Source organism: Tupaia chinensis, unplaced genomic scaffold (assembly GCF_000334495.1).
Source record: "Tupaia chinensis unplaced genomic scaffold, TupChi_1.0 Scaffold144346_1, whole genome shotgun sequence".
Taxonomy (NCBI): domain Eukaryota; kingdom Metazoa; phylum Chordata; class Mammalia; order Scandentia; family Tupaiidae; genus Tupaia; species Tupaia belangeri.
The window spans coordinates 93,405-106,481 of record NW_006204205.1 but is presented as its reverse complement, the minus strand read 5'-3'; the positions used below and the strand labels follow the sequence as shown (position 1 = coordinate 106,481).

The following is a 13,077-nucleotide window of genomic DNA, read 5'->3' as shown; positions in this document are numbered from 1 at the left end:
TATATATTTGCCAGAGTGAGTATGTGCTTACTAAAAAGAGACAGAGACAGAGAAAGAGCAAAGTGGGAAATCCCCCCACTCCAGGGAGATAGCCACACCACATTCTCATCTCCTCTATTCTCTTTTTTTTTTTAATTATTTTTTAAATTTAACTTTATTTAATTAATTAATTAATTAATTTGACCAGAGAGAGAGAGCGAGAAAGAAAGTGAGAACGCAAGCTACCAGATCCAGGACTTGAACCATGGTCAGCCATGGGGGGAGTCCAGAGCCCGTAACCACCATGCCACCTGCCCACTCCTCCTCCATTCTCTTCTCAGGATTTTGGGCATGCATACACATGTATCTGGGGTGTTTTGCAAGTTACCAGGTCTGGGACTCCAATCCAGCTGCCCTAACCAGCTGGCCCAGTACATCATTTCTTAAAAACAGGTAAAACAAGAAACAGTGCTAGACGCTGGGACAGTAACTACCCTCGCTGGGAATAATGATTGAAAAGCAGCACAGGGGTCTCTGGAGTGCTGGTGATGTTCTTTTTCTCCATCTGGGTACTGGTTACCCAAGTGTATTCACTGCATGATCATTAATGGAGCTGCACACATAATGCACTTTTCTGGGCATGGGTTAGATCTCAGCAAGGAAACAATTAAACCCAGTACCTGAAGTACTAGGAGAACCAGTTTTACCTGAAACATAGAGGCCTTTGAAAACACTTCACATTCAAGTCTTGCAGCAATGCCATTTACAAACTGTGGGATTTGGGGAAGTGAAAGTGTCTATCCATTATGGCTAATATTGCTGAAAGTGATTTATAGATTTTTTTTTTTTTAAGGCTTTTGCCATAAGGTGCATGCAGTCACTGGAGAGAGACAGAGACTGTGAGAGGGAAAGTGAAAACTCACTTGCCAAGGGGGATGGCCATGCCTTAATCCCTTTTCCTCCATTCTCTTCGCAGGATTTTGGGCATGCAGGCACATGTGCCCAGTGTGATTTTCAGGCTGCCAGGTCTGGACTCGTGTTGCAGTTGGTCATGTGGGAACCCAGTGCCTTGACTGCTCTGCCATCTGCCAGTCCCCATTTATAGATTTTTAAAAGCAAAACCACATGAGCCCCTGGAAGGGAGACCTCCAGTCAGTTATAGGGTCTGGTGAAGTATATGCATGAAGCAGAAGTTCTCAGGGAAACTGATGGAGCATTTTGGAAAATGCCTCAGCCATTTTGATTTGGTATAGTCTATTGATATGTTCGGTATATTCTATGCTTTATATTCTGGGTCTTAATATTTTGAAGGAAAAACAAAACTTTCATGTATGGACCCTGCCTTTGATAAATAAACATCAGCATCTCCAGTAGGTGTCCCAAGTATATAGACCACCTTGCTTACCTCTTCCAGAAATCCGAACACCATTATTGATAGCGTTTTTATTTTTGTAAGGCTTCTCCTGACCCACAATCATGCCGGTGAAGGGCGCATACACAGTAGATCCATCAGGGCACAAGACATCTATGCCCTGGTGAGGCCTCTGACTCCTAGGATGGAAATAAAAATGAATAGACCAAGGATCTTCCCGGGGGGGAATGCCGTTTCCCAGGAACGTGACATGAGCCCACTGCTCCGAGACTAGGTACCAAAAATTGGACCTGCCAGAAGATGCTGGGATAACCTAGGGGTTCTTCTTTATTTATCCTAATTCTAACTTCCTTCCCTGCTGGTAGTAATAAATGCATCGCGATGATGAAAGCATTTGAAATAATGTTAGGTCCACAGTAAGCCTTCAACAAGTATTAGCTGTCGTCATAAGGCAGTTGGGGAAAACAAGGCCGTCTGTACAACTAAATGTTACAGGTATCTGAGTCTTGACTCTTTCAAGACCCTCTGAAAAAGTTGTCTTTTTATGGGAACTCCTCATACAAGTATCACAGGGTACCCTAATCTTCTGTTTCTCACAGCAATCAAGGAAGTCTTTGTAAACCTCGTTCACGGTATATGGTGTATTAATAATTCAGTGAGTGGTACCTCCTGGGTTTGTTAAAGTGTGAAGTGGACAAATGCAGAATGAGTCCAGACTGGGAGGTTTCTTGAGTTAGCGTCAACAATTCCTCTGCTCTTGCTGTTCTCTGCTGTCCTGCCGGCAGTCCCCAGCCTGCTCACCCTCGCAGAGGCTCCTGCCGAGTAGCAGAGTCCCTGGGATTGTTGGGAGCATGTGGAAAGCACACTGTGTGGGTCCCACGTGAAGGGAGGACATTACTGTAGCAGTCCAGTGCATAGACTTCAGAGTATGAACTGATGAAGTCTTTTTATTTATTTATTTTTTTGGAGAGATTTTCACTGTAGGGCGCGTGCGCTCGCCAGACAGACAGAGAGAGACATAGAGACAGAAAGCGAGAAATCACCCCCCAGGGGGGATGGTCACGCTGCAATCCCTTCTCCTCCATTCTCCTCTCGGGCTCTTGGGCACGCACGCACACGCGCCAGTTTTAAGCCACCGGGTCCGGGACACGAACCGCGGTCGACTGCGTGGGAGTCCAGCGACATAGCCATTACGCTAACTGCTGGTTCCCATGAAGTCTTTTTTCCACATTTCCGTCCCTTCATCCTGCTAAAGGTATTTGAGGTTGCCTGGTAAGTATCTATGAGAGAGTGTCATCGTAATTAGGGTGGAGTCAGAGATTCAGTTGGACTCATGGCTATTCATCAGAAAGTGGCACTCCAGAGAGGTGCTGTGTGTTTTTGAAGATTCACAAGTGTGTCCCCGTTGTCTGGAGGTGATAAAGAAGCTTTCTTGCCTGCTTACAGTCAGTCTAGTATTCAACCCTTAGAGCCTGGGTCAGTAACGCAGTGGTTTGGTAAATCCTGATTCTGAAGCCAAGTCTCGCCTTTGCCATCTCTGTGCTTGACAGAGCCTTTAACCCTTTGGGACCTCGGTTCAAGTTCCTCATCTGTAAAATGGGACAGTGATTTTCACCTCTGGAGAAGTCAGTGCTCAAAAATATCTAGAGAGAGAAAACACTGTGTATGTTCCCTTCTCTTTTTCTTATTCTGCGCTTTGTCCCCAGTTCAGAGCCAATACTTGAAACAAAGTTTTGGGAAGTTGCTTAAAAGACTGTAGTAACATAACTGGCTGCATCTCTGGGTTTTTATGCTGTCAGATAATTATGAGCCCTTGAGGAAACATAGGAGAGCAACACCAAGAGAAGCAGTGAGGAGTCACTTTGCTCCTTGTGAAATCTCATACCTTGAAGTGGAATATTGCCCACAGCCGTGGCGGTCACACGTCCGGATCTCGTTGGAAGACTTGCCAGCACACATGATGGCCCATGGCCCAGCCAGTGCTAGAAAGGAGGATGTGAGAACGTCAGACAGTCCCAGTCTCCAAGGTCATGTGCCCACTGGAGCCCCAAAATTGTTTTTAACGTCAATTCCCCCTAACTATCTATAGTTTATGGGGTGGTTTTAAAGAATTTTATATTCTGATTCAGATGTAAAATGAACTTTTTCCCTGGCCACAGAATTCTGTCTCACAACATACAGCGTATTTGTGAGTGTGTTTATTTATAACTATTAACCTCTGTCATTTTACTTGGTTTCAGATTATCCACTCATAATGGTGTGAACTGTGCTTTTCAAATTTTGTGGGTTTGGTTCTGTTTGTTTGCTGGCTGCTCATTACCTGACATGGGAACCACTATGTTTAGGCTAAAGCAAAATAATCAAGCAGTATAGCTCAAAGAAAAAACGATATTCTAAAGTAACTTTGAAATGCTGCTTTATGGTTAGTTCTGCTTATCAGATTGGTGCTAAAGTTTGAATGAAAAGAGAAAACAAACTCGGAACTAGCCAAAGTTATTTAACACTGAATAGGCCTTTTTCATATTTGCAAATGTGGAAGAGGGAGATTCTCAGAAATAATCTAAAATACCAGCCAGTTTAGCCGAAAATGAGATGAGAGAAGGAAGGGAAAGGTAGAAGAAACAATTGTGTGAAAAGTGAGAAAGCTATAAAACATGGACTGGCTCTCTCAGGGTATTTTGTGTCAATTTTAAGTGCAATTCGTTCCATTAATGTAATAAGCACTTGGTAAATGGCTAATCCAAGTAAATTTCCTGAATTTCCAATGTTAACATCATAGAGAGATACAGTAAGCAAATTCATCCTTTCACTTCAAAACAAACTAGCAAAAATGAGAACCTGTTCATTTGATTATTTACTTCATTTAAAGACATTTCACTATTCACTAATATGTTGGCTATGAAGAAAAGCTCCAGGAGGTAACCTTTAAGCATATTCTATAACTGACTTTTCAAAGGTGAGTTTCAAACGTCTTGGAGCCAAGTTTCAAGTTATCACCTTCATCCAGTTATATCATCATTTGGCAGTTAATATTTATCCTTGGGAATTGAGGCATATGTTAGACAACTTATTCATTTATTCATTTTTCTTTCCTGCTACTACTAATTAAGAGAACATTCCCTTCATCTAATCCATACCAGACTCTGTATCAGGAATTTCCTAAATCAAATCCTTACACAAATTTTTATTTTCTAGTTTTGTTCCAATTAAGCCTAAGACCAAGATTGGAAAGTTTATTTTAAAAATCTTCCTATTTCACTTTTATGTTTCTTTCATTAAAGAATGAAAACATTTAGATAGAAATTATTGAGAAACCTTCCTTCCCACCACATATTCTTCTCATTCCACTTTTAATCATCTAATACACGTGTTTCTGTTGTGAATATGCTATAAGTGACTTTTTAATCTGCCCCTAAAACCCATTTATAAAAATTAGCCAAGATTCTAAAATTGTACTTTTGACTTACCAGTGGAAATAAAAGCAGCCAAAAGCAGGACTCTTGTGGAAAACATCTGGGTTTTGCTTCCCGTATGGTTCTTCCTCTAATTAGGATTGCTCCCACACTCTCTTTGAAGAATATTGAAGTTTGAATGAAAATGTTCTGACTAGTTAGCCTCAGAACTCTGCATCTCTCATTTCTTTAATTCGATGTGAGTCACACAAAAAATAAGCTCATGGAGCAAGTCAAATTTTAATATTCCATGGATAGCTGTTTGCTTCACATGAAGGACCTGTGTAAAAGCCTTTGATCTGAAGAAGCCAATCTTATTGGAAACACTGACTAAATATTAACAGGAAATGGTAAGGCTAGGTGCTGATTGATGGTCTTCAGTCTGTGCCTGATAGGAGAATATTCATGTGACTAATGGAATACTTAGCACTATCTGATAGATCTTTCATTTCCTGGATAGCTTGTATTTCAGAAGAGACATTGTCATCAGGAATGTATGACCCTTTGATTTTTTTCATAAGTCTAAGGGTTTTTTGGACTTATCAGTTCAGTTATATTTCATCTGTATAATATTTGCAAATAACTGTGATATATTGATAAAATTATATTTATTTTCATTAAACAAGTGATTTTAAATACACGCTTATTTATAATAATGAAAACTCAGCAATATCCAAAGTATTCATCAATAGGGGGAATATAGGTGACCTGTGATACAGTCACACAACAGAGTTGTGGCAATTTAAATGAAGACAACCTGTATATTTTTGTAGTTAGGTCTCTAAATAGACTGTTGAATGAAAAAGATCCTGTTGGGGGCCAGCAGGTGATGTAATGGTAAAGGCGCTGGTCTCCCACATGGTCTACTGCAGTTTGAGTCCCAGACCCGGCGACATAATACACACACAAGGTGCAAGTGCGTGAATGCCCAAAATCCCAAGAGGGGAATAGAGGAAAAGGGGGTGCAGCGTGGCCATAGTCCCTGGTGGGGTGATTTCTCACTCTCTGTCTCTCTGTCTCCCTCTGGCCAGTGCACATGTCCTATGGCAAAAATCTTTCAAAGACAAAAAAAGATACAAGATACTGTTAGAATACTATACACAGCATTATGTAATTTATATAAATTTTGCAAGCAAAAAAGTGTATGAATGTTCATAAATAGCTGCATACATAGTAAAAATACAGAATTATACAGCCTAACTTTAGCATAGTAGTTTCCCCTGAGAAGAGAGAGAAATTAGAACTGTGAAGTAACACACAGAGTACTTAAACTCTAAAATATCTTACTTCTTTCTTTCTTTATTTTTTTTTTAGATAGAGTTTTTGCTATAGGGTGCATGTGCTCTCCAGAGAGACAGAAAGCAAGAAATCACTCCACAGGGAGGATGAGCATGCCGCAATCCCTTCTCCTCCATTCTCCTCTTGGGATCTTGGGCATGCATGCACATGTGAGTTTTTAAGCTTCCAGGTCCAAGACTTGAACCATGGTAACCCACGCAGGAGTTCAGTGACGTAACCATTATGCCATTTGCTGGTCCCAAATATCTTATTTCTAAAATGGAAAGGATCAGAAGCAAATACGTAAATATATTCACTTCTTAATCATTAGAGATAAATATTATATACTATTATATATAAGTATATATCATATTACATTTTTATATGCTTAGATTTGCTTCTGATATATGCATATTAGCAGCTTTTTTTATACTATGTATTAGATCAGGACCTGGAATTTTTTATGGGAACCTCCTCCTTTAAATGGTTTGCTGGTAGCTGTGGAAGACTGAGATCGTGGCCCCACTGTTCACCCTCTCTGCAGCCACACTTTTGCCATGTCTCAGGAGGGTGGAGGTGATTTTTCCCAACCCTGACTTCTTGGTTCAGCTCTGTGGATTTAACGGATGAACTGAGGCAGAGATGGCGGTGTGCTGAGAGCCTGAGGCCTTTGTCCTCACATTCACCTTCCGTGCTCTGCCCTTGCCAGGAGAAGGGCATTCCCAGGCTAGCCTGCTGTGCTAGGAAAAGAATGAAAGTCACATGCAGCAGTCGCCCCAGCTGAACCCAGCCGAGCACACCCTGGAGAGGTGTGAATAATAACTGGTTAACATTCAAAGCCCCTGAGTTTTGGAGTGGTGTGTTACATCACAGTAACTAAACTATGCCAGTTAGACCGTACACCACTTTTTACTTCACACAATCTTTCATGGAAGCACCTGATGCATAAAATGCAGAAGGCCAATGCATTGCATATATTGCAAAATTGTGTAGATATATTGGAAAAAGAATAGATGACTGGGGAGAAAGGGGGGAGACTTAGAAATAGACACACATGATAATAAAGTACCACTTGAGACCAGCAGAGAAAAGATAAGTCATCCTGCAGATAGTAAGGTGACAGTGTCTGGCAAGAAATGACTGCTCAATCCACACTTCAGTGTGAGCCAAACATTTGCATGCAAGAAAAAGAAGGAAGGGAGAAAAGAAAAAATAAAATGAAATCATAAAAATACTACTGGGTTGTAAGAAAAGTCATGATGTATTTTTTCTATGTTTTTCCAAGCAAAAATGCATCATGACTTTTTTGACAACCCAATAGAAGTAATTATGATTTTTTTGAAAGGTTTTTGCTATAGGGCGTGTGTGCTCACCAGAAAGACAGAGAGACAGACAGAAAGCAAGAAATCATCCCCTGGGGGGGTTGGCCATGCCGCAATCCCTTGTCCTCCATTCTCCTCTTGGGATCTTGGGCACGCATGCAAACACATCTGGCATGAGTTTAACCCACCAGGTCCAGGACTCGAACCATGGTCAACTACATGGGAGTCCAGCAACACAGCCGTTATGCCGACTACTGGTGCCCATTGAATGTGTTTCTTAGAAGGCCTTTCAAAGAATGTCCAAAAAAAAGAAAAAAAAATCCCTCAGGGACTATAAATGAATCATTTGCTAACGTGGGAAAACTATCTGTAAGACATATGACATAATTGAATAAGGGCTCATTTCTTTAACATACAGAGCATTCTTAAAAAGTAAAATATGCAAACAAATGGATAGAAAAATGGGCAGAAGATACCAGTAGCCTTTTACAAAAGAAGTAACGCAAGTTACCAATAAACATTTGCAAGTATGCTGTACTTCACTGAGAATTAACGATTGTAACAAATAAGGTACAGGTTTTCACCTATCAAATTGGAAAAGAAAGGGTACGTGGAATCAGGCACATGTGTTGAACATAGACTTTGGTTTACCCTTTGCAGAGGCAATTTGACAACACCCCTCACATTTTTAGATTCACAGAATCTTTAACCCCCACAGTTCCATTACTTTTTGAACATATACTTCGGTTTACCCTGTGCAGAGGCAATTTGACAACATGTTTAGATTCACAGAATCTTTGCCCCCACAGTTCCATTACTTTTCTCCCCGCTGCTTGCTGTCCCCGCCTTCAGTATGAGCTGTTTTCAGTCTGTATCTCTGAAGCCTGTGAACTCCTCTAAGCTACCGATGAGATGGCAGAACATAATTTTGAAACCCCTAATGAAATGCGATCTAGGCAAAAGTCATCAATGGGGAAAAGTTGATGGGAATCTTTATCATCAATGGCTCTAACAACACCTAACCAATCTTACCACTTCAAAGGGGAAAGAGAGAACATTTTGTTCCTCCTTAATGAAAGCACTACCTATGAAGTGCTCTTGTTAAAAAATTGAACTCAAGTCTGATAAAGCTGTTAGCTCCAACTCCCAGAATACAGAGTTGTGGAGTGTCAGGAAGCATGTTCAATGACACCACAAGGATGCGATCAACCACATGCAGCCTGGAGGAAGCTCTATCAAATGAAGAACTGGCTTTTTCAACACATCAATTCCAGGAAAAGAAAAAAGAGGAAGGGGCAACCTGTGAATTTAAGAAATGTTTGAGATTTATCAACAAAATGCAACGTATGGTCCCTGTTTGGGATCTGATTCAAATAAACAAATCAGAGCGAGAGAGAGAGAGAGAGAATAGGGAGACATTGGGACCAGCAGATGGTGTAATGGTTACCTTGCTGGACTCCCACATAGTCAACCATGGTTTGAGTCCCGGACCTGGCGGCTTAGAATTCACACCAGACGTGTGTGTGCATGCCCAAAATCCCAAGAGGAGAATGAAGGAGCAGGGAATGTAGAGTGGCCATTCCCCTTGGGGGGGGGTGATTTCTAGCTTTCTGTTTCTCTCTGTCTTTCTGCAAACATATGCTCTGTATAGCAAAGATCTCTCTAAAAGAGAGAGAGAGAGAGAATAGGGAGACATTTAGCACTACCTCTTTTAGCACTATTAGATTATATTAGGAATTATTAATTATAATTTTAAGCATAATACAGTTTAGTTTTTATAAATAATCTTTATCTTGTAGAAATACGTACTGAGGGACCAGCAGGTAGCATGGTGGTTAAGGCTCTGGACTCTCACAAGGCCAACTGCAATTCAAATCCTGGACCTGGAGGCTTGAAAATCATGCCAGGTGCATGTGCATGTGTGCCCAAAATTCCAAGAGGAGAGTGGAGTGAGAAGGGATTGCAGCATAGCCTTCTCTCCTTGGGGGTGATTTCTCACTTTCCCTCTCACTGTCTCTGTCTCTTTCCAACAAGTGCACATGCCCTATGGCAAAATATCCTTTAACAAAAAAAAAAGAAGAAGAAATACATACTGAAACATTTATCTGATAGAAATACATACTGAAATGGAAATCATACGATGTTTCAAATTTATTTCAAAGTAACCCAGGAATCTAGAGAGCAGGAGGATGGAGAATAAGCACAACTGGTCATGTGATTGGTGATTATTGAAACAGGGTAATGGATACGCAGGAGTTCATTGTGCTACTTTCTTTAGTTTGTTTATATTTGAAGTTTTCCCATACCAACAAATTTTTTAAAAAAGTTGTTGGACAACTAACTTGGAAAACAATCTGGCATTATCTTTTGACCATAAAAATTTTCCCACACACCAAGAGAAAGACCACTTTTTCTGTAACCATAGTAATATTGTAACAACCCAGTTTTAAATCCTTTTAACTGCCTAATAACAACCCACCTATGGCCAACCTGCTTTTCAAGCCAATTAATCAGTAAAATCAACCCCCACCCCTGCTTCTGATTTTCAGTCAATCAGAAACAAATCATTCCAAAATGTCACTGCCAACCAACCGATCAACAGCCTCAGGTGAACACCACGTTTCTGCAGATGGCTTTCACCCTGTTGATAATTTCTCTGTCGATTTTTAAGAAGTAGGTACAGTGATTGTTCTAGTTCTATGACTAATACATTCTTAGTGCAAAAAATTACCCCTAAGTCCAAAAAAGTATAAATTCCCACTACCATTTTGGGTATATATATTTTTGTCTCTATTGTCAGGAAAATACCAGCGTTTTATTAAATGTATACTTCTTTGAGTAGAGCACTAAGAGTAAAATGGAAGAAAAGATGGACGATTTTTTTAGGACAGGAATCAGAGAAGTCAGAGGATTGGACATATCTGGGTGCTTCCATTGGGATAAGCTGTACATAAAATCATTTTGGTTTTTACTCAGCAATAAGAGTAATGGGTGAGAGAGGATGGAAACCAGAAATTTCGTTGGTGTCTTTGATCTTTCATGAGATCTGCAGTTTGGAAGCCTTTGTGGAAAGAATGGGGCCAATGTGTTTTCCAAAGTGGTGTTGGCCTGAGTGACCTGAGTGAACACACTCCCTCCCTCCCTCCCTCTCTCCTCCTCCCGTGTTTCACTGGAAAGGACCTACCTGGAAACAGCAGGTTGTGTTGGGCCACTGACTTACTAACCAAGGGCACTGAGAAAACCGAAGTAAGTCCAGAGCGATTAGACTCAAGTCTGCAGTCGTGATCAGAACGTAGCGGCATTAGGTCCACCTGTTTTTGTCAGTAAGCGTCTTCCTTTAGCAACGAGTTCCCATTTGGTGTCTGATTGGCAATTGCTGAGAAAGCGTTTAATTCAGTCTACCTGCCCCAGCACCTCTCCTCTCTCACACATACCACACAAAGCCTCTGGGCTGACAGAGAAAGAGCAGAAATAATGACAAGGATGAGTGATCAGTCCTGGCCAGTTTAGGACGTGAAATAAGCAAGGGTGGGGGGATTTGATTAAAAAGTAATTTTAATAGAGTGGTTTATTTCTAAGTTTTTAACACAGAAGGTGGTAGACTTATTCTAGAAGTCAGGAACCTAAAGAAGCCTTTTCCTACAAGCCAAATCTTTTTTCATTGATAGGTTTTAACACAGAAGGTGGTAGACTTATTCTAGGAGTCAGGAACATAAAGAAGCCTTTTCCTACAAGCTGAATCTGTTTTCATTGATAGAATATTGGATGGGACAGGTTGCGATCCTGACAGCGAAGTGGGCATTAGGTCTGATTTGCCATAGGTTAGACTGTAAGTCCCGGAGGGTAAAAAGCAGTCTCTCTATGAAAGGTATATATGCAACACAGCTTTGTACTGTGTCCAATGCAGTATTTCAGGTTTGAGGTATGTGGCCAGACGGTTTTCTTCTGAGGTATGCGGCCTCAACGTTTCCTAAGGAGTATAATCTAAATTAGAATGGGTAAGTGCTGAGCATCCAAGCTGGATCCCATAAGGCTGGCTGAGGTTTAACTTCTGGCCCTTTCAGCTTGAAAAACATGTCAGCCTCCAAGCTCCAAATCCTGTTGGGATGGAGAAATGGAAGAAAAAGTATTGTGGAGTGACCACGTCCCATTGTAGGGTTTTCTCTCTGTCTCTCTCTCCCTCTCTGGCAAAAGCATGTACCGTATGGCAATTAAATAAAAAAGAAAACACAAATACTTTAGGGTGGAAAATATGTAGTACACATACCATGACTTGCCTGCATGTGTCCAAAGCAGACAGTCTAGTCCAATTCCATCAACTAAACCAGACACATCCCAGGATCTTGCCCAGCACGGGATCTTTCTCCACTGCTAATGTACTGCAGCTAACATGTAGATGAAAAATCTACTTGTCATGCCCAATGAAGATGCATTTACCTTTATCCGGAGTCTGGCCCTTCATTTTTTTTTTCAGAGTCTCAGCCAGACTCAAACTCAGGGAGAGCAACTCACCTTCAAGTAACTGGGGACCAAATAAATGAGCACAGAGATGCGATAGATGATAGGGAGACGGAGATTTGCAATCTGATTTTTGTGGGAGGTGATCCCTCCGTAAGGGGATGCCGTGCTCCTTTCTGGTGTTACAGTCCTTGGTGAAGCGGTTCAATGACTCTTAAATGAAAGTCAAAAAAAAAAGTGAAGAATTTGAAAGGTTCTTCCAACAGTTTTGTGGTCCAGTCTGAAATCTATTTCCATTTCCGTGAAAAATGGAGCAGAAAATGTTTCTCCCAAGTGTCATCAAATGAAACCATGAATCTCTGGCTCCTTGCTTCCTTTTTTTTGGCTCCTGAGGTTCCTGCTTTCAACTGCAAGTGCCTGGAGGGGGGCCAGGTAATACAAGAAATGGCAGGATAGACATGGTGACACAGGATGTCCGCCTTTCTTCAAGATTCGGGAATGAGTTGAGAAGAAAAGGAAGAATCATTACTCAATGTGCATGCTTTTTATAGCTACTAATGTAGTTGATCTTTTTTTAATGAGTTTTTTTTTTTTCATATAGCATAACATTTACCCTTTTAAAGTATAGCCTTCGGTGGTTTTTAGTAGATTCACTAAGTCATGCAATCATTACGACTGTACAATTCCAAAACCTTGTCATCAACCTAAAACGAGAAACCATATGCACTAGCAGTCCCTCCCTGTTCTCAACTTTTCTCAGCCCCTGGTGACTGGTAATTTACTATTTCTCCCTGAACATTTCATATAAACAGAAGCATACAATATTTGACTTTTGCATCTGATTTCTTTTGCTTAATGTAACATTTTCAAGGTTCATCCATGTTATAGCATAGATCAGTACTTTTCTTTTTTCTTTTTATTTGTTTATTTATTTATTTTGCTTTAGGGAGTATGTGCTCACCAGACAGAGAGAGAGAGAGAGGGAAAGTGAGAAATTGTCCCCCAGTGGGCATGGCCATGCCACAATCCCTTCTCCTCCAGTCTCCTCTTAGGATTTTGGTCATGCACACACATGCACCCAGCATGATTTTCAAGCCACCATCCAAGATTTCAGTCACACTCAGCTATGTGAGATCCAGCACCTTAATGTCCACACTACCTGCTGGCCCTATTTTCTTCATTTTAAAGAATTTATTCATTTCATTTCTAGAGAAAG

General features: G+C 40.9%; 1 protein-coding gene across 1 annotated transcript in view; it reads right to left on the bottom strand.

Annotated features, from left to right (window-relative positions):
• The window catches only part of LECT2 (leukocyte cell derived chemotaxin 2), a 19,580-nt gene extending 14,470 nt beyond the window's left edge, over positions 1 to 5,110 (bottom strand). The window contains exons 1-3 of the mRNA XM_006166828.3: positions 4,819 to 5,110; positions 3,237 to 3,333; positions 1,385 to 1,530 (exon numbers count right to left, since the gene is read on the bottom strand). Of these exons, the coding sequence (XP_006166890.1) occupies positions 1,385 to 1,530; positions 3,237 to 3,333; positions 4,819 to 4,864 (289 nt within the window). The 5' untranslated portion in view covers positions 4,865 to 5,110. The remainder of the gene's footprint in view (positions 1 to 1,384; positions 1,531 to 3,236; positions 3,334 to 4,818) is intronic.
• Between the last annotated feature and the right edge of the window lie 7,967 nt (positions 5,111 to 13,077).